General features: G+C 45.9%; 2 protein-coding genes across 2 annotated transcripts in view; both read right to left on the bottom strand.

Moving 5' to 3' along the window:
• VWA7 (von Willebrand factor A domain containing 7) overlaps positions 1-4,440 on the bottom strand; it is a 54,686-nt gene extending 50,246 nt beyond the window's left edge. The window contains exon 1 of the mRNA XM_083356838.1: positions 4,159-4,440. The gene's annotated coding sequence lies outside the window, so the exon portion shown is untranslated. The remainder of the gene's footprint in view (positions 1-4,158) is intronic.
• A 4,765-nt stretch (positions 4,441-9,205) lies between these two features.
• Positions 9,206-18,952, bottom strand: part of VARS1 (valyl-tRNA synthetase 1) — a 52,515-nt gene continuing 42,768 nt past the window's right edge. The window contains exons 27-31 of the mRNA XM_083356837.1: positions 18,295-18,504; positions 13,839-13,950; positions 11,995-12,170; positions 11,526-11,675; positions 9,206-9,508 (exon numbers count right to left, since the gene is read on the bottom strand). Coding sequence (XP_083212963.1) covers positions 9,440-9,508; positions 11,526-11,675; positions 11,995-12,170; positions 13,839-13,950; positions 18,295-18,504 — 717 coding nt within the window. The 3' untranslated portion in view covers positions 9,206-9,439. The remainder of the gene's footprint in view (positions 9,509-11,525; positions 11,676-11,994; positions 12,171-13,838; positions 13,951-18,294; positions 18,505-18,952) is intronic.

Below are 18,952 nucleotides of genomic sequence, written 5' to 3' on the forward strand. Positions count from 1 at the left end.
TACTGGGTGGGCGTGGCTAGAGTGCATATGGCCTACTGGGTGGGCATGGCCAGCTCGACATCGTTCGCATCAAGGGTGCCTATGGGGGCCTGGGCAGGAGTGGGACAGATCTGAGGGTGTCTGGCAGAAGGAGGGTCTCTGGGCCAGGGCCAAGGCAGTGGGGGCCGTTCCCTCACTGTTTCCAGGATGGCTTCGCGGGCCACATGAAACCACTTCGCGGGCCGGATCCGGCCCCCGGGCCTTGTGTTTGACATGTCTGAGATAGAGCATCCACAAGTTCTGAAGGCAAGCCGTTCCACTGGTTCATTCTCACGCTCAGGGAATTTCTCCTTAATTCTAAATTGGTTCTCTCCTTGATTAGTTTCCATCCATTGCTTCTTGTCCTGCCTTCAGCTGCTTTGGAGAATAGGTTGACCCCCTCTTCTTTTGTGGCAGTCCCTTAGACATTGGAAGACCACTATCACGTCACCTCTAGTCCTTCTTTTCATTAAACTAGACATACTCAATTCCTGCAACTGTTCCTCATATATTTTAGCCTCCAGTCCCCTGATCAATAGTAGTAACTGTGAGAGGGATCTCGGAGTCCTAGTGAACAATCACTTCAATATGAGCCAGCCGTGTGCTGCAGCTGCCAAAAAAGCGAACACAGTGCTAGGCTGCATTCACAGAGGGATAGAATCAAGATCAAGTGAAGTACTAATACCACTTTACAATGCTTTGGTAAGGCCACACCTGGAATACTGCATCCAGTTTTGGTCACCACGATGTAAAAAAGATGTTGAGACTCTAGAAAGGGTACAGAGAAGAGCAGCAAAGATGATTGGGGGGCTGGAGGCTAAAACATATAGGGAACGGTTGCTGGAATTGGGTATGTGTAGTTTAACGAAGAGAAGGGTGAGGGGTGACATGATAGCAGTGTTCCAATATCTAAGGTGCTGCCACAAAGAAGAGGGAGTCAAGCTATTCTCCAAAGCACCTGAAAGCAGGGCAAGAAGCAACGGATGGAAACTAGTCAAGGAGAGAAGCAACCTAGAACTAAGGAGAAACTTCCTGACAGTTAGAACAATTAACCAGTGGAACAACCTGCCTCCAGAAGTGGTGAATGCTCCAAAACTGGAAGTTTTTAAGAAGAGACTGGACAGCCATTTGCCTGAAATGGTATAGGGTTTCCTGCCTGAGCAGGGGGTTGGACTACTAGATGACCTCCAAGGTCCCTTCCAACTTATTATTATTATCTTTGTTGCTCTTCTTTGCACTCCTTCTAGAGTCTCAACATCTTTTTTTATACTATGGTGATCAAAACTGGATGTAGTATTCCAAGTGTGGCCTTACCAAGGGATTATAATGTGGTACTAACACTTCATGTGATCTTGATTTTATCCATCTGTTAATGCAGCCTAGGACCACATTGGCTTTTTGGCTGCTGCAGCACCCTGCTGGCTCATATTTAAGTGGTTGTCCACGAGGACCACACAACCTCAATCCCCAGTCTGTGGAATCAGGTATAATGGCTGTTTCTTATGTCCCTCTTAGCTTTATCTTATAGTTTATCAATACAAATAACCAAGTTCCTATTGTCCACTAAGCCAAGCTGACATTCTGGCTTCTTACAAGCACATTTTCCGTGCAATAAACAATCTGATAAACTCAGTACAGGTAATGCAAAACATGACCGTAATTGGGATCAGAGCTTCTGTTGCTAAGCAAGTTGATTGTTAAGTGAGTCAGACGCAGTTTTATGACTTTTTCTGCCAAGGCTATGTGAACCACTGCTATTATTAGGTGAATTAAATGGTCATTAAACAATTCCAAGGGGAAGTTATGAAATGGATTGATGGCTACCTAATGAGAAAGAAGGACTCACTGGAGAAGAGCCTAATGCTGGGAAAGGTTGAGGGCAACAGAAGAAGGGGACGACAGAGAATGAGGTGGCTGGATGGAGTCACTGAAGCAGTAAGCATGAGCTTAAATGGACTCCAGAAGATGGTAGAGGACAGGAAGGCCTGGAGGAACGTTGTCCATGGGGTCGCGATGGGTCGGACACGACTTTGCAACTAACAACAACAAACAATTCTAGCGTCTTCAATTGACTTTGCTTGTTTAGAAGATGGCTGGGAAGGTTGCAAATGGAAATCCCATGAACCTGGGACGCTGCAACTGTTGTAAATATATACCAGTTGCCAAGTGCCACATGACAATGGGGGGTGGTGATGCAATGATTGTAAATGGGAAGATTGTTCAGAAGTCATTTTTTTCAGTGCTGCCATAAACTTCAAGCGGTCGCTAAATGAATGGTTGTAAGTTGAGGACTACCTGGAGGGGTGTTTCTCAACCTTGGTGGCTTTTAAGAGGGGTGAACTTCAATTCCAAGAATTCCCACTCATTTTAAAGCCACCAAGGTTGAGAAACGCCACACTAGACAGATTATACATTTTGAACTAAGTTAACCACCATCAATTGTCACAAAGAATATATCTCGGAGACAGCACGATCCCTTTCTGATTCTTCTTGTTAACATTTTAGATTAAGGTTTGCCGATAAACATTTAAAATCTATATTTGGCATTACCTCTATGGCATTTAATCATCATAATATATTAACTGAAACAGATCTATATTTGCCGATACTTCTTGTGAGTTACAAGCTTATATCCCGCCCTACAAGTACAAAAATGCCCTCAAGACCAAATTAAATAATGCTCTAAATAATGTTCCATACCTGAATCACTTCTTTAAAAACAAGAGTACAAATAGCAAAGGTTGGGAGACTCATTCCAGTTAAGTCCCTTATATCTGCAATTTGATTCCTAAAATGGTGGCTTTTGATTACACAAACACCATATCATACAACTCTATACAAATTTTGGCATGCTACAGAGGAACAGCCTTTAAAGCACAGCATTTTGTTTACCTGAGCCAGGATTAATCAACCTTTTTTTTTGTTTGCTTGCTTTCAACTGCAAATTTTACCCTAGGATGATGCGAGAAAACAGTGCCTCTGACTACGTGCAGAGTGCCTTTTTCTCCAGATGGCACTCAACTGAAAACCAGAGTGGGATGCCACCAATTCACCACAACAATCAAGTTTTGCCCCTTTCCGGAGATGCAGCTCCTACCACAACTGAACAACAAAAAAATTATGCAGCTCTTCCATCTTCCCTTGCTAATTAGACATGCCAAAAAAGTTGGGAAACAAAGGATTCGGAGTAGAAAATGGACCCAATGATACTCTACGGAACAGTAGCCCAGTTAGTGCACAGCAAAAACTCTTATTGCATAATAAACGTTTCGACTACTGTAAAAGCTTTCCAGGAAATAATAATAATAATAATAATAAAAAAGGCTAGTGCATAGGAAAGTGGTTAAAGTACTGATCTGAAAATAGTAAGGAGGCAGGCAGTTAGTGCACAGCAAAAATTCTTATTGCATAATAAACATTTTGACTACTGTAAAAGCTTTCCAGGAAATAATAATAATAATAAAAAAGACTAGCGCATAGGAAAGTGGTTAAAGTACTGATCTGAAAATAGTAAGGTGGCAGGCATATAACTTTAATAAATAAATAACCAATCTTAAAAGGAAAGCGACACTCCGGCTGCTTTTCTGGCGTTTCTGAACAAACGAAGACAGAAGCGTGTGAACTACTACTTCCATCCTTCCGAGGTAGGTAAAATGAGGACCCAGATTGTTGGGGGCAATTAAGCTGACTTTGTAATAATGCTGCTTTGGGGGGGCGCGAAAGCCCTAATAATAAGCAGGCATATACACAGAAGGAAGGCTACCGCTAAGCACATTGATTTGTGCTTTAAATTGTAAGCCGCCCCGAGTCTTCGGGAGAAGGGCGGGATATAAATGGGATTAAATAAAATGAAATAAATATACTCTAGAGAGAATCGTCTTATTATTCTCAGAGGTCTCCCTTGCGGGCTAAAAGACTCAGATGCAAAAACCAGGAGCAAGTTGTTGCGTTTAAAAGCTTGGCTCGTTCACACCAGGCTCGTTCACATCTCCAGCCGGCAATCCGGGCAGGCCACTTTTACTAAGCAGGTGCATCTTTCCGAACCGGAGCCCGCCCTCCCCCCGCCCGCCGCCCCCCGATCCGCGGTCCCAAAGGACCCTTCCCCAAAGCCCCCAACGCCGAGTTCCGAGCCAGACGCACCAGCCAGCTGTGGGGTGGGGCAGAAGTCACCTTGAGCGCCCGAGCGCGCCCGCCGCCTCTCTGCCTTCCCGGCGGCGGCGGCGGCTGCTGCTGCTGCTGCGTTTGCGGGCGGCGGCGGCGCCCCTCGGCCGGCGGCCACGATCTCCCGGGCCAGCTGCAGAAATAGCGGGCGAACAGCGCCAGGAGCTCGCCATCCAGGGAGGTCGCTACTGGCGCGGATTACAATTCCAGCACACGTGAGCGGAGGGCGGAGAGGACTCTGCAGGACCCGGGCGCCCTCCCTCCTCCTCCTCCTCCTCCTCCTCCTCCTCCTCTCTCTCTCTCTCTCTCTCTCTCTCTCCCTCCCTCCCTCCTCTTCCTCTCTCCCTCGTCTTCCTGCCTCCCTCCTCCTCTCCCTCTCTCCCTCTTTCTCTCTCCCCCCGCCTCTCCCTGCTCCACCCCTGCCCCTTTCTCTCTCTCCCTCCCTCCTCTTCCTCTCTCCTCGTCTCCCTCTCTCCCTCTTCCCCCCCCGCCTCCCCTGCTCCCTGCCTCCCCCTGCCCCCCCTCTCTCCCTCCTCTTCCTCCCTCCTCCTCTCCCTCTCTCCCTCCTCTTCCTCCCTCCTCCTCTCCCTCCTCTTCCTCCCTCCTCCTCTCCCTCTCTCCCTCTTTCTCTCTACCCCCCCCCGCCTCCCCTCCCCCTGCTCCCTCCCTGCCCCTCTCTCTCCCTCCCTCTCTCCTCGTCTCCCTCCCCCTCTCCCTCTCTCCCTCTTCCCCCCTCCCCTGCTCCCTGCCTCCCCCTGCCCCCCTCTCTCTTCCTCCCCCTCCCTCCTTCTTCTTCCTCCCTCCTCCTCTCCCTCTCTCTCTTTCTCTCTACCCCCCCCGCCTCCCCTCCCCCTGCTCCCTCCCTGCCCCTCTCTCTCTCCCTCCTCTTCCTCTCTCCTCGTCTCCCTCCTCCTCTCCCTCTCTCCCCTCTTCCCCCCCACCTCCCCTGCTCCCTGCCTCCCCCTGCCACCCCTCTCTCTCCCTCTCTCCTCTTCCTCCCTCCTCCTCTCCTCCTCTCCCTCTCTCCCTCTTCCCCCCCCCCGCCTCCCCTGCTCCCTGCCTCCCCCTGCTCCCTCCTGCCCCTCTCACTCTCTCTCCCCCCTCGCCTCCCCTGCTCCCTGCCTCCCCCTGCCCCCCTCTCTCTCCCTCTCTCCTCTTCCTCCCTCCTCCTCTCCTCCTCTCCCTCTCTCCCTCTTCCCCCCGCCTCCCCCTGCTCCCTGCCTCCCCCTGCTCCCTCCTGCCCCTCTCACTCTCTCTCCCCCCTCGCCTCCCCTGCTCCCTGCCTCCCCCTGCCCCCTCTCTCCCCCTCCTCTTCCTCTCTCCTCGTCTCCCTGCCTCCCTCCTCCTCTCCCTCTTTCTCTCTCTCCCCCCCCTCCCCTGCTCCCTGCCTCCCCCTGCTCCCCCCCACCCCCCCCTCTCTCTCTCTCTCCTTCTCCCCCAGCCTTCTCCCAGTTTTAATGGCTCGGGAGGAAAGCCACTCAGGGTCCAACAGCTGCAGGAGTCCTGATGGAGTTTCTCTATCCGCCTTAAATGCACCTGCTGCCGCTTCCCCGTGGCCTTGAGGCGCTTAACCCACCGCGTCTTTTCCTCCCACCCCTTCGCAACAAGGCACTTCTTTCGGGTTTTTCAATTAATCCAGAGACACCCCCCCCTCCCTCCCTCCCTCCCCCCCTCCCTCCCCGTTCCTGAAGTTTGCGGGAGGGGAGAAGAAAACAGGCACGCTCTCACACAAACACAGCCACAGAAGTCCTCTGTAAATTACACTGATGGGTGCGCAAATAAGGTGCGGCTGTGTCTTAATACAGAAAGAGAGAGAATGACCCCCCCCACCCCCAGACACTTCTTTGTAGAACTTTTTAGCTTCTTATCTGCCTCGAAACCTTCCTGGCTCACACAGGTGTGCCTTATCACAACTTTGATAAGCCCTATCAGAGGACACATTCGTGTCTGATTCATGCTTTTTAGCCAAGAGAGGAAAACGGAAAGAGGGAAATGATGTATTTTTTTAACTATTTATTTTCTTATCCTGTCTTTATTATTGCTTATAAGGACGGTGATGAATATGCCTAATATTATCTGCTCCTATTTTCCCCACAACAATCCTGCGAGGTGGGTTGGGGAGAGACTGTGTATGTGTGTGTGTGTGAGAGAGAGAGAGACAGAGAGAGACTCAGATACCCAGCCAGTTTTTCATGCCTAAAATGGGTCTAGAACTCAGGATCTCCTGGTTCATAAGCCAGCATCTTAACCACTAGACCAGAGGTAGGCAACCATGGCTCTTTTAAGATTCATGGACTTCAACTCCCAGAATTCCTGAGCCAGTATGGCTGGCTCAGGAATTCTGGGAGTTGAAGTCCACGAGTCATAAAAGAGCCAAGGTTGCCTACCCCTGCACTAGACCAAATTTTCCTGAGCTTCTTACACGGGTATCCACAGGATGCAGTCAAAACAAACAAGATGCCATTAGCAACTGTGCAATCAATGAACATTGGGGGGGGGGGAAGGTAGAGCTTTGATCACACCAGTGAAGCAGCGCTTTCCACCAGACAGTCTGCTTTGCAGAGGGGGTTTCCTGATCCTGCTGGATCCTCAACAGGTCCATGGACATGACCCTGAGAAAGGAATGGATGAGCCATTTAAAGAAAAGCAAAAACACTTTGGTCTGGGAAAGTGGAAAGAGAGAAATATGCCCCTAGTCCAGACAGCCTTTTGCTTGTTCTTCTGCAGTGTGACTAATCCACAAGAGAGAAAATTTGGCCCAGCGGGGAAAAGATCCTTCCACAATACAGTACAATAAACTAAGTGGAATCTTGGCTCAGGAGATAGAACTGAGTCATGACAAAAGATCACTCCAGGGAAATAGGTGTGGGAGCGGATTAGACTGGAAATAAAAATCAGTTTCTGAACACCAGGATTTCTCAGCTACTCAAATAATAATGTTTAGTGCGAGGTGGGGAACTAGGGTATGGCCCCTTTATGACTTGTGGACTTCAACTCCCAGAATTCCTGAGCCAGCTACATCATAATCCCACTAAACCAAGGATGAGGGCCGATGGCCCTTTTATGGTTTGTGGACTTCAACTCCAGAATGTAGATTGAAAGAAGACTTTCTGGACTTCATGGCTGCTCAGGAATTCTGGGAGTTAAAATCCACTAATCATAAAAGGGCGATCGTTCCTCACCCCTGGTTTAGTGGGATTATGATGGAGCTCAGAAATTCTGGCTGCTTTGGGAATGAATGTGGAAATATTAAGCTTTTTTAAATACCTAGGTTGGCAGCAGGTTTCAAGAATCATGCTTGAAAAGTTCCTTCTACTAGATCAGTGTTTCCAACCTTAGGAACTTGAAGATGCGTGGACTTCAATTCCCAGAATTCCCCAGCCAGCATAGCTGGCTGGGGAATTCTGGGAGTTGAAGTCCACGCATCTTCAAGTTCCTAAGTTGGGAAACGCTGTACTAGATTATAGCATAGCATAGCCAGCCGTGCTGGGTGAGAAATTCTGCGAGTTGGAAGTCCACAAATCTTAAAGTTGCCAAGACCAGGGCTTTTCAACCTATTCACCCATTGTACCACTTTTAGGATATGGCAACATCAGAGTACCACCAGTCTCCTAGCAAGGTGTCAAAAACTTGACCAAAAAAAAAAAAAAAGGAAAAAAGTGATGAAGTACAGGTAGTCCTCGATTTACAACAGTTTGCTTAGTGACTGAAAAAAGTGCCCCCCCAAGCCACAGCTGAGCAAGAACACCTGCCTTCTGGGCTCAGAAGTGCCAGGATCAGTGCCGAGCTCCAGCTGGAGCCTGGCGCTGACCCTGGCGCTTCCGCTGAGCCCTGACAGCCCTGCAGCGCCAGCCGTCTCTCACTCAGGCTTGTGCAAACATCGTAACTACACGCCAGTTTTCAAGTGCCCAAGTTTTGATCACGTGCCCATAGGGATGCTGAAAGGGTCATTAGTGTGAAAACCGGACATATGTCATCTTTTTCATTGCCATTGTAACTCTGAAAGGTCACTAAATGAATGGTTGTCAGTCAAGGACTACCTGTAATCGATCAATCAATCACAAGGCATCTGCGAAGTCTAAAGGACAACTGAGATTCTCCATCCTTTCCTCAACACTGTTCTATCTAGTCTAGATTGGGAGAAGTTAAGACTGCAGGTCAGACAAGGGCAGTGACCTTCAATTTTGGCAAGTTTAAACTGGATGGACATCCTGGGTAGCCTAGATCGGTGGTGGCGAACCTATGGCACGGGTGCCAGAGGAGGCAGTCAGAGCCCTCTGTGGGCACCCGCGCCATACCCGAGGTGGCAACTGTCCCTCTTCAACCAGCCACCTGCTAATTCGCCAGGGTCCCACGTGGCTGAATGCATCCCGGTACGGCTGGTTTCCCTCCCCCACATCCCGCCCCTCCTGGCCTCGCATGCTCTCCTTTTCCCAGGCACGACCCACTGCATCACCTCCTCAGCTGTTGGCCGACCATCTATCTTGGAGGCGGCTTCTTTGAACTGGTGGCGACGGGCTGCGGAGCCCCAGAGTGCGCCTGTCGAGGGGCCGGCAGGCTGTGGCTACTGACGGACACTGTTGGGCCCCACGTGCTCGCTGGCCTCTATGTGCAGGGGCCGATAGTGTCAGGCAGCAGCTGCCCCAGGCCTTGCCTTGCCCCGTGGCAATGGCACCCCCCACCCTGCCTCGCCTCACCCCACAGGGATGAGTCTCCTGCCTACCGCTCCACCTGCCAGAGACCTTCTGGAGCTCCCCCAACCCTGCTCACCCCCCACAGGTGTCCCTCCCCACGAGTAACATTGGTGACCACACCCACCTTGGCCACACCCACTCAATCTTCCATGACCAGCACAGCCACACCCACCCAGTGAGCCACGCCCACCTGGCACCCAGCAATAAATAAGTGGGTTTTGGGTTGCAGTTTGGGCACTCGGTCTCTAAAAGGTTTGCCACCACTAGCCTAGATGATCTTAAAAGCCCCTTCCAGCTTCCCAGTTCTATGGCTCTTATTCCTTTATTAATGCCTGGACCATAAGAGCAGGATTAAGGGACAATCTTTGCTCCATCTCCTTTCTGCAAATGCCAGTGCCAATTCAGTCTTCTAACTGAGCAAAATAGTTTAATGTCTTCACAGAAAATATAACGAACTAAGAACAGCCGAACAGAAACGGGTCCTCTGGTTTTGCTCTGAAAGGTTTCTTTCCCAACTCCCAAAGGTAGAACAAGCCCATCCGAGCGACCTCATGTATCCTTCAATTTCAGATCATCTTCTTGAAATTCTGAAGAGCTTCGTCCGCCTTCTGCAGTTCTGTCTCACTCTGTTTCAGCTGAGGAAAAAAAAAATGCCCAAGACAGATGTGATGATCAAGTTGTTGATATGTCCCTTTGGGACATCCTGCCGTCCATCCCTGGTAAGATCTGCCCCAAACCTCCTCCTATCCTGCAGATTGGCCTGGGGACCCAATCGGGGAATTCAACTCTGGAAGTGGCTGTTTGATTGATAGCAGACTCCATCTCCCCCCCCCTCACACACACACTTCTGCTCTCCCTACGCCCATCTTTTTTACTAGTCATATCAATGTATTTTCTTTGTTTCTTTTCCCTTATTTATTTCACTGTTCCATTATTTTACTTTAATTTTGATTAAACCTTTTTTGTCCCTTCATTTTGTACGGTTGGGAGCTGCCTAGAGGAGCCCCATGGCAATATAGGCGGCCAAGGAATTTAATAGTCAATTGCAAAAAGGCAGCTTTACTCAGAACAGCTTACATCCTGCGACGATACCTCTTGATACACCATCAAACCCCAACATCTGCCTAGCCCAGGTCCTTGGGAAGGGTTTGATAGGTGGACAAAACAGACAAATCTAGTCTGAACAACTGGGTGACTTTGTGAATAATAATAATAATAATAATAATAATAATAATAATAATAATAATAATAATAATAATAATAATAATAATAATAATAATAATAAGCATCACACTTCATATTCTTGTTCTGAAGGGTCTTTTTGTAATTACCCTCAAGAAATATGCAGAATAGGCTATCTAGAATGTATAAAGGTATTTCAAATGAATGTTGGAAATGTAAATGTAAAGAAGGGACTTTTTATCATTTTGGGGGGACATGTGATAAAGCAAAGAAATATCGGAGTAGGATTCATACATTATTGCAGAAAATTCTTAAAGTTAACATAAAAATTAAACCAGAAACTTTCCTTCTGGGTCTAATGGAAAAAGACTTGGGGGTGGGGAAAAAAATTGGAACTCTGATTTTATATATGGTGATGGCAGCAAGACTGCTCTATGCACAAAAATGGAAGGAGGCTTCAAATTAGGAGAGATGGCTTTATCAAAACAAGAGATGACTGTTCTGATAAAAGAAAAGAATGTAAGTACTTTTGTTTCTACTTGGAAACCGCTTCTGGACTTTGTGCTTGAGGTGAAAAAAAATGATGCCATGATTTTAGGTTTTACTAATTAGACTGGTTTGTTGATATAGAAATGGCTAGTTCATACTACTATAGAAATGTAAAAAGTTGAGATTCAATCTTAATCTCTTATTTTACTGCAACAGAGGGGGTTGGAAGTCGACACCTTTTGTTTCTTCCCCCTCCCCTTCTCCACATTTTTTTCTTTTTCCTTTACCTATTGTCCCTTACTATTTGCTTTTTTATTTTCATATTTTAATGTTATAAATGAATAAAATTGTGTGTGTGTGTGTGTGTGTGTGAGAGAGAGAGAGAGAGAGAGAAAATAAGTGTCTCAGGTTAAAAGGCAAGCAAAAACTCAAAAACCTTCTAAACTCCTTGTCCCAAAGGAGCTTTTTCAAAAGGCCACTGGACTTGTTTCGTTTCTCATCCAAGAAGCATCTTCAGTTCTACAGTTCTGAAGAAGCTTCTTGGATGAGAAGTGAAATGTCTTCAAGGAAAAACAAAAGTCCAGTTTTCCTTTTGAAAAAGCACCTTTGGCACAACCATGACCTGGATGACTTGAGAATCTCCAGAGACTTCTAAACTCCTTCCCACCACATTCTGATGAAAGCAAGAACCAGAATGTTAAAGTGATCATTGGCCACCAAAATTATCCACCCCTTACTCAAGATCTTCTGATGAAACCAGCAACTTTTCTGGCCCTCAGTCCTGAATGCTGGGTCCCCAAATGGGTAAAATCTCTCAGTGTCTTATGATCATGGAGATTTCAGAACCTGAATACAGAAACAACACCCCCCCCCCCCCAAATCTTTTGGGACATTTGGTATCTTGGCACCCACAAGTGACGCAGTGGATCGGGCATCATCCCTAACAAAGCAAGCCCCAATTGCCAATCCTGTATGAGTTACCTTGGCTGCATCCAATTCTTGGACTTTGGCCGGTACTTTCACAGCATACTCTGGATTCGCCATACGCTGGCGTAATAATAGGATTTGTTTCTGCAGCTCTGCCTTTTTCCCTGTCAGTTTGGCTATCTCCTTCTCTGCGTCAATCAAGCCCTGTCAAGGAATTCAGAGAGTCAGCAATGCTACCGTGCTACCTCATGGGTAGCACTATGAGTTGAGAGTCACTGTAACCAACTGGATCCACAAGTCATCTGAGTATACATGAATTCCCTGAGATCTGAGGTGAATCACGACCATTATCTTCCTGAATACTACATACATATACATATATACATACATATACATACATACATACATACATACATACATACATACATATATATATAAAAGGAAATCTGGTCCCCAAAACTAAGGGCTCCACTGGTTCTTTACTGCCGGTCAACATTTTGTGGCCTGCTTATTTTTTTAGTACCTTCAGCAGAAGATGGACAATGCATTTGTCGGAAGCTATAGCTACAGCACAGCCAGAAGGGGGAACCTGCCCAGGTTCTAGTACCAAAACTTGCTTGGAGGAGGAAAGAATGCAGATATATTCAGAGCAACGAGTCACGGTCTCTGCTGTCGGAAGATCCAAACACTGCAAGTAACCTAGGGACAGATGAACAGAGGAAGAACATCAGGGAAGCTGAGGGGAGCTCTTGTCAGCCTCGTTGTAGAGAGCAAGGAAGATCTCAACAGAAATATGCAGAAGCTACGGCCTAGATCGGGGGTGCCCATCCTTGGCAACATTAAGACCTATGGACTTCAACTCCCAGAATTCCCCAGCCAGTGTAGCTGCCAGAATACTGGGAGTTCATGTCCACAAATCTAAACGTTGCCAAAATTGGACGCTCCTGGCCTAGACAAAGTGGCTGAAACATTTTTTTTAAAAAGTTTAGAACTAACAGATAACATTTGGAAGCAGCTCGGTCACCTTCCTAATTCACAGAAGTATAAAGAGGAAGGGGTTCAGATTTGCAAGGTTCTACTATGATAGACAATCTTAATAAAAGTTATTTTAGCCTTCCTAGGGAGTTAATTTCCTGGTCTAGTCATGACCTCTAAGATCAAGGACAAACAGCCGGTCTGGGATGGGAGGTTGCATTTTCAGACTCAAGTGCTTGATGCCTTAAGGCGGGGGGTCCCCCACCTCTGTGGCGCAGCCCACTAGTGGGCCATGAGGTGTTCGCAACTGGGCTGCAGAAATTCCTGCAAGCAGCAGGTGAGCACGTACTTGCACACGTTTGCATGAGCAGCAGGCGCAGGTGCACGCCGCTTGGCCAAATGGAGCTGCCCGCGCAGATTTGCTGACCACTCGGGCACAACCATCTTCTCCCCACCCACCCCTCCACCGATCCACAAAGCCAGAAAGATTGGGGAACTCTGCCTTAACGGCTACAAGGAGAGAGGGAAAAAGTAAGGATGAGAGAAAGAGAAGAAATTCAAGCTAATGTCTCAAAAGAAAGGAAGAAAGGTGGAAGAAACCGCCACTGGCTTTCTCTAAGTAGACCTGTTCAACTCACCCAGCTGTTCAAAAAAGCCCAGGTATGAAATAGCTAATTTCCCTAATGGAGAATTGACCCATTCCCTAAAAAAAGAGGAGACTGCAAGGCCCAAAATCAGAAATGTCAGGTGTCTCTCTCTTTAGTTAGATGCAAAACAATTCATGGAATACTTCAACAGAACACAGTGTCAAAGGGGCAAATACGAAGAAATGAATCCCTTTCTCTACTGCTTTGGGCTCCGGTGTTCATCTTCTGACATCTGTGACATCTGACACAACGGCTCCTAGCTCTCTACGCAAAAAGGTATTAAGCTAGCAGAGGTCTGACATTAATTTAGCACTTATTTTTCAGAGGTGGGGAGACCACCCAAAAACGCGCCATGGAAAACTAGCAATTCTGAGCAGCACGTTCTGGCAGGGAGAGAAATATTGGTGGCTCCAGACACTGAACTGAGATGTTGCAAACTACCGGTCCATCTCAAGTCTACGAAATCACTAAAACCATCATTATCTCCGACTGCCAAGCTAAGACCAATTTTGGGGAAAAGATTTGTAGCTGTAGGGATATTAAAGATCTTCCACCTCCATTGATAGATCTTCAAGCCAAGTGACTACCAAAAGTTGGCCTGGTTTGCTAACATATTTTAATTGTTCAGGCAGGCAACTTTCTCCAAACTAAGCCTCTCCAGATTTGGCAGGATGGCAAATTCCGGAATTTCAAGCCAGCTCAAGACCCGGATTCATAGCCTCTCATTCATTAGTGGAAAACTCACAATCAGCTTTGGTTTTGGTAAGGTTGTAGTCCGCCCGGAGAAAACGCACAGCCTTGATGATGTTCAGTATGAAGTCAAAGGTGTGGTCCAGTTCTTCATTCCTCCAATGGAACTAAAAGGAAGCAGAGGTATGAGCTGCTCGATTTAATTCTTAAGTTCAACATCAGACCAAAATGAAAATGGGCTAAGAGAAGAATTTCTTTAGTTTCAAAACAGCTAGTCCTCCATTTACGACTGGTCATTTTATGAACTTTTGAAGGTTATGACAGCCTATAAAGCACTCTGGCCATCGTAAAGGGTTGTCCTGCCCCACCATGGTCATGTGACTGCATGCTGGGTGGGTCAGCTTTACTACCCATCGGGGCATTCTGCGGGGTCTCATGATCATGATATCCAATGTTTTTGGATGGTTCCTGGCATTTTTTGCCAGTTTCTGGTAAAAAAGATCATTCAGATGAATGTGTCAGGACCCACCACAATTCACGTCTTAGGAAAACAAAAACTCTTGGAGTCAGTTCTAGTCCGAAAGGAATTTTTACTAGGACATGTTTGGTTGTGGAAATACAAGACAGGACCTGGTATTGTTTTACAGATTGAAACTTTATAGAGAGTTCCCGGTTCAACCCCCCCTTCCCTCAACCCCATTTGGTCAGCCCCCCATCATTTACTTCGTGTCATCCCTTTCATGGGAAAAAGGGAACTTCGGATCTTTTACGGTTATTGCCTTCTTCCTTTACAGATTCAAATGGTGACACAGGCCAGATGCCTTCTTCCCTAACCCTCCCCTTTGTTCCCCCAGTTCAAAAGGTTTCCCTTGGTCTTTGAAATAACCTAAGGCAGGCTGAATCCACATCCGCTCCTCCTTCCTCGGGAGATGGCAGAATCCAGGAAGGGGGGGGATAATGTTTTAAACATACATTTATGGATGTGATATAAATGGATTCTGACAGAATGGATTCACTTAATGACTGTTGGGTTTTCTTAATGATAGCAGCATACACTTAATGACCACTGTTAAAAAAAAAGGCTTTAAGCATTTAAACACCACTGTAAAAAAATTACTTTGGGTCACATGGTGCCTCAACTTACAACCAGATTGTGATCCCAATTATCGTTGTTAAGTTGAGCATTCCCTGTACTAATTTTCCTGTTTCAGTACTTTTTTTTTTTTATTGAAAAGTTTTACAATACAATTTTCCTTTAAAGAACCCCCCCTTCCCCCACCCTCCTCCCCCCCTGCCTCCCCCCTACCTCCCCCCTCCCCCCCTCCCTCCTCACCCCCCTACCTCCCCCCCTCCCCCCTCCCCCCCCCGACTTCCCAGAGCTAAGTACAAGGTATATATATATAAAAAGGCAATCATAAACAACCATATACTAACAATTACAAGTTCTAAAATCCATTACTCTCTGGCTTGTATAGGATAAAACAATCTTTAGCAATATTAAATATATATAAGAAACTAAAATAGAAAAAAGAAAAAACAAAGCGAAGGAAGACTTATTCGAATGCTACGTAAAACTTCTTAACCCTATACTTGTTCTGGATAAACTCAATCCATTTTCTCCATTCCATAATATAATGTTCTTGCGAATGATCTTTCAAATAGGCCGAAATCTTCGCCATCTCTGCCAGGTCGGAAACCTTTAAAATCCACTCTTGTATAGTCGGCAGTTCCTCTTTCTTCCAATATTGACCTATCAAAAGTCTTGCTGCCGTAACTAAGTTCAACATCAGCTTGGAGTCCACAACTGTGGCGTCAACAATTATTCCCAACAAAAAAAATTGAGGGCAAAATTTTATCCTCCGCTTAAAAACCTTCTGCATATTCCATCAGACTTTTATCCAAAAAGCCTTGACCTTTTTGCATGTCCACCATATGTGAAAATATGTTGCATCTTCATCACCGCACCTCCAACATTTAGGCTGGTAATTCGGATACATACTTGCAAGCTTTTTAGGATCTAAATGCCATCTATAAAACATTTTATAAAAGTTCTCTCTTAGATTTTGAGCTTGAGTAAATTTTTACATTCCTCACCCAAATCTTTTCCCACATGTCCATTGTAATAACTTCCTGAATGTTTTGGGCCCATTTTATCATACAATCCTTAACCAGCTCCGTTTCTGAATCGATCTCTATCAATGCAAGATATATCCGTTTAATATGTGCTGGTCCCTGATTTCTAATTTGCTTTATCAAATTTTCATCAGTCATTACAAATCCATTTTTCTGGTCTTCTTTCCACCTGGCCCGTAACTGAATATATTGAAACCAAGTTTGAACAACCTTCTCTTCTCGCAAGAAATTATATGATTTCAGGCACCAAACATTCCTTTCCAAACTTAAAATTTCCTTGTAGGTAGTCTCATCGTGTTTGAAACCAGCATGTATATTTTCTATTGCGTGTTTTGGAATTGCCCACAATGGTATCTTGCTGCTTAACTTGTATCTGTACTTCTTCCAAACTCTCAGCAGTGCCTGTCTTAAAATATGCATCCTAAACACAGAATCTACCTTCTTGTCATACAACAAATATGCATGCCAGCCAAACACCAAATCATGGCCCTCAAGATTTAATAACCTCGGTTGCGTCAAATTAATCCAATCGCTTATTCCTACTAATGCAGCAGCTTCATAATATAATTTAAGATTTGGCAATTTAAGGCCACCTCTCTCACGAGTATCCTGCATAATCTTAAGTTTAACTCGTGGCTTTTTCCCTGCCCACACAAATTTATTGATACCACGCTGCCATTCCTCCAGATTAGAATCTTTCTTAAGAATCGGTATCATTTGAAATAAAAATAAAAATTTGGGCAGGACATTCATTTTCACTGCTGCAATCCGTCCCAACAAAGACAATTGCAATTTTTCCCAACTCTCCAATTCTTTTTGAATTTTCCCCCATAGTTTTTCATAATTATTTTTATATAGCTTTGTATTAGAGGGTGACAAAGTCACCCCCAAATATTTAACCCTTTTAACAATCTCAAATCCAGTTAATCCTTCTAAAAGAGCCTTCTGTGAAGCTGTCATATTTCTAGCCAAAATTTTAGTTTTCTGTATATTTACTTTAAATCCAGAAACCTTCCCATATTGTGTTATTATCTCCATCAGGTCCACAGTTTCAGTACTATACTGATGAAGAGCCAAGGCTAGCAGTCTTAATGTTCTATTTCATTATGATTATACCTTGGATTATGATTTTGTTGGAAACCAATTTGTTGTCTCCTTTTTTGTTACATGAATGTCTGGCTTTACTTCAAAAGGAGCTTCTGTGATAACAGAAGTTTTAACTTTTGGGCTTAAATTTAATTAATTGTTTTAAATTTATTTTAACTTTTGTATTGTATGGTTTTAATTGCCCTGTAAACCGCCCTGAGTCCTATGGGAATAGGGCGGTATATAAGTCAAATAAATAATAATAATAATAATAATAATAATAATAATAATAATAATAATAATAATAATAATAATAATTTGGCTTCCTCCCCAGGGTGTACTAGACAGATCTCATCCAACAATGTTATGTACAGAATAACAGAGTTGGAAGGCACCTTGGAGATCTTCTAGTCCACCCCCCTGCTCAGGCAGGAAACCCTATACCAGGGGTGTCAAACTCAATTTCATTGAAGGCCACATCAGTATTGCGGTTGCCCTCAGGGGGCCGGGTGGCTTAGGCCAGGGTAGGCGTGGCCTACTGGGTGGGCGTGGCTAGAGTGCGTATGGCCTACTGGGTGGGCATGGCCAGCTCTACATCATTCGCATCAAGGGTGCCTATGAGGGCCTGGGCAGGAGTGGGACAGATCGGAGGGTCTCTGGCAGGAGGGTCTCTGGGCCAGGGCCAAGGCAGTGGGGGCCATTCCCTCACTGTTTCCAGGATGGCTTCGCGGGCCGCATGAAACCAGTTCGTGGGCCGTATCTGGCCCCCGGGCCTTGTGTTTGACATGTCTGCCCTATACCATTTCAGGCAAATGGCTGTCCAGTCTCTTCTTAAAAACCTCCAGTGTTGGAGCATTCACCACTTCTGGAGGCAAGTCGATCCACTGGTTAATTGTTCTAACTGTTAGGAAGTTTCTCCTTAGTTCTAGGTTGCTTCTCTCCTTGACTAGTTTCCATCCGTTGCTTCTTGTCCTGCCTTCAGGCGCTTTGGAGAATAGCTTGACTCCCTCTTCTTTGTGGCAGCCCCTGAGACATTGGAACACTGCTATCATGTCCCCCCTCGCTTTTCTCTTCATTAAACTAGACATACCCAATTCCAGCAACCGTTCCTTATATGTTTTAGCCTCCAGTCCCCTGATCATCTTTGTTGCTCTTCCCTGTACTTTTTCTAGAGTCTCAACAACTTTTTTTGTTATCGTGGTGACCCGAAGTGGACGTAGTAGCCCAAGTGTGGTCTTACCAAGGCAGTAGATGTTGCCAGACTCAAGCTTCAGATTCTGTTACCCCCTTACCTGCTCAGTAGTGGGGTAAGGAGTGACACAGATGCTGGGAGGGTCAGAGGAAGGAGACCGTCGAGGCAGACGCTGGAAGAGTTCCTCGGTAACGAAAGGCATGAAAGGACTGAGGAGACGAAGGCCGGCATCCAAGCAGGTGTAAAGAACATTCTGGGCTGTCTGAATCGCAGCCTGGTCTGATCCGGCAAACACAGGCTTTAGGCACTCCTAAGTGGAAAATGAAAAAGAGAACAAAAACGTAGAAAGTGATCCTTAATTCAGTCAAGCTGATAAGCCCACTAAACGCAGGTACAGGCAGCCCTTGACTTACGACCGCATGCTAAGGAAGTTTGGTTGTTAAGCGAGTCACACTTGATTTTACCAACTTTACTGCCACGGTTGTTAAGCAAACGCTTGCAGTTGTTAAGTGAATCACATGGTCATTAAGCAAATCCAGTCCCCCACCCCCGATTGATTTTGCTTGTCAGAACAGGATGCTGCAATTGTCATAAATATATGCTGTTGACCAAGCACCCAAATGTTGATCACATGGACTTGTAGATGCTGTGATTGTCATAAGCGCAAGTAATGGTTGTTAAGTGACTTTTTCAGTACCACTGTAATTTTGAACAGTCACGAAGCAAACGGTTATAGGTTGAGGACTATTTGTATTTAT

Source organism: Vipera ursinii, assembly GCF_947247035.1.
Source record: "Vipera ursinii genome assembly, chromosome: 2".
Classification (NCBI taxonomy): Eukaryota; Metazoa; Chordata; class Lepidosauria; order Squamata; family Viperidae; genus Vipera; species Vipera ursinii.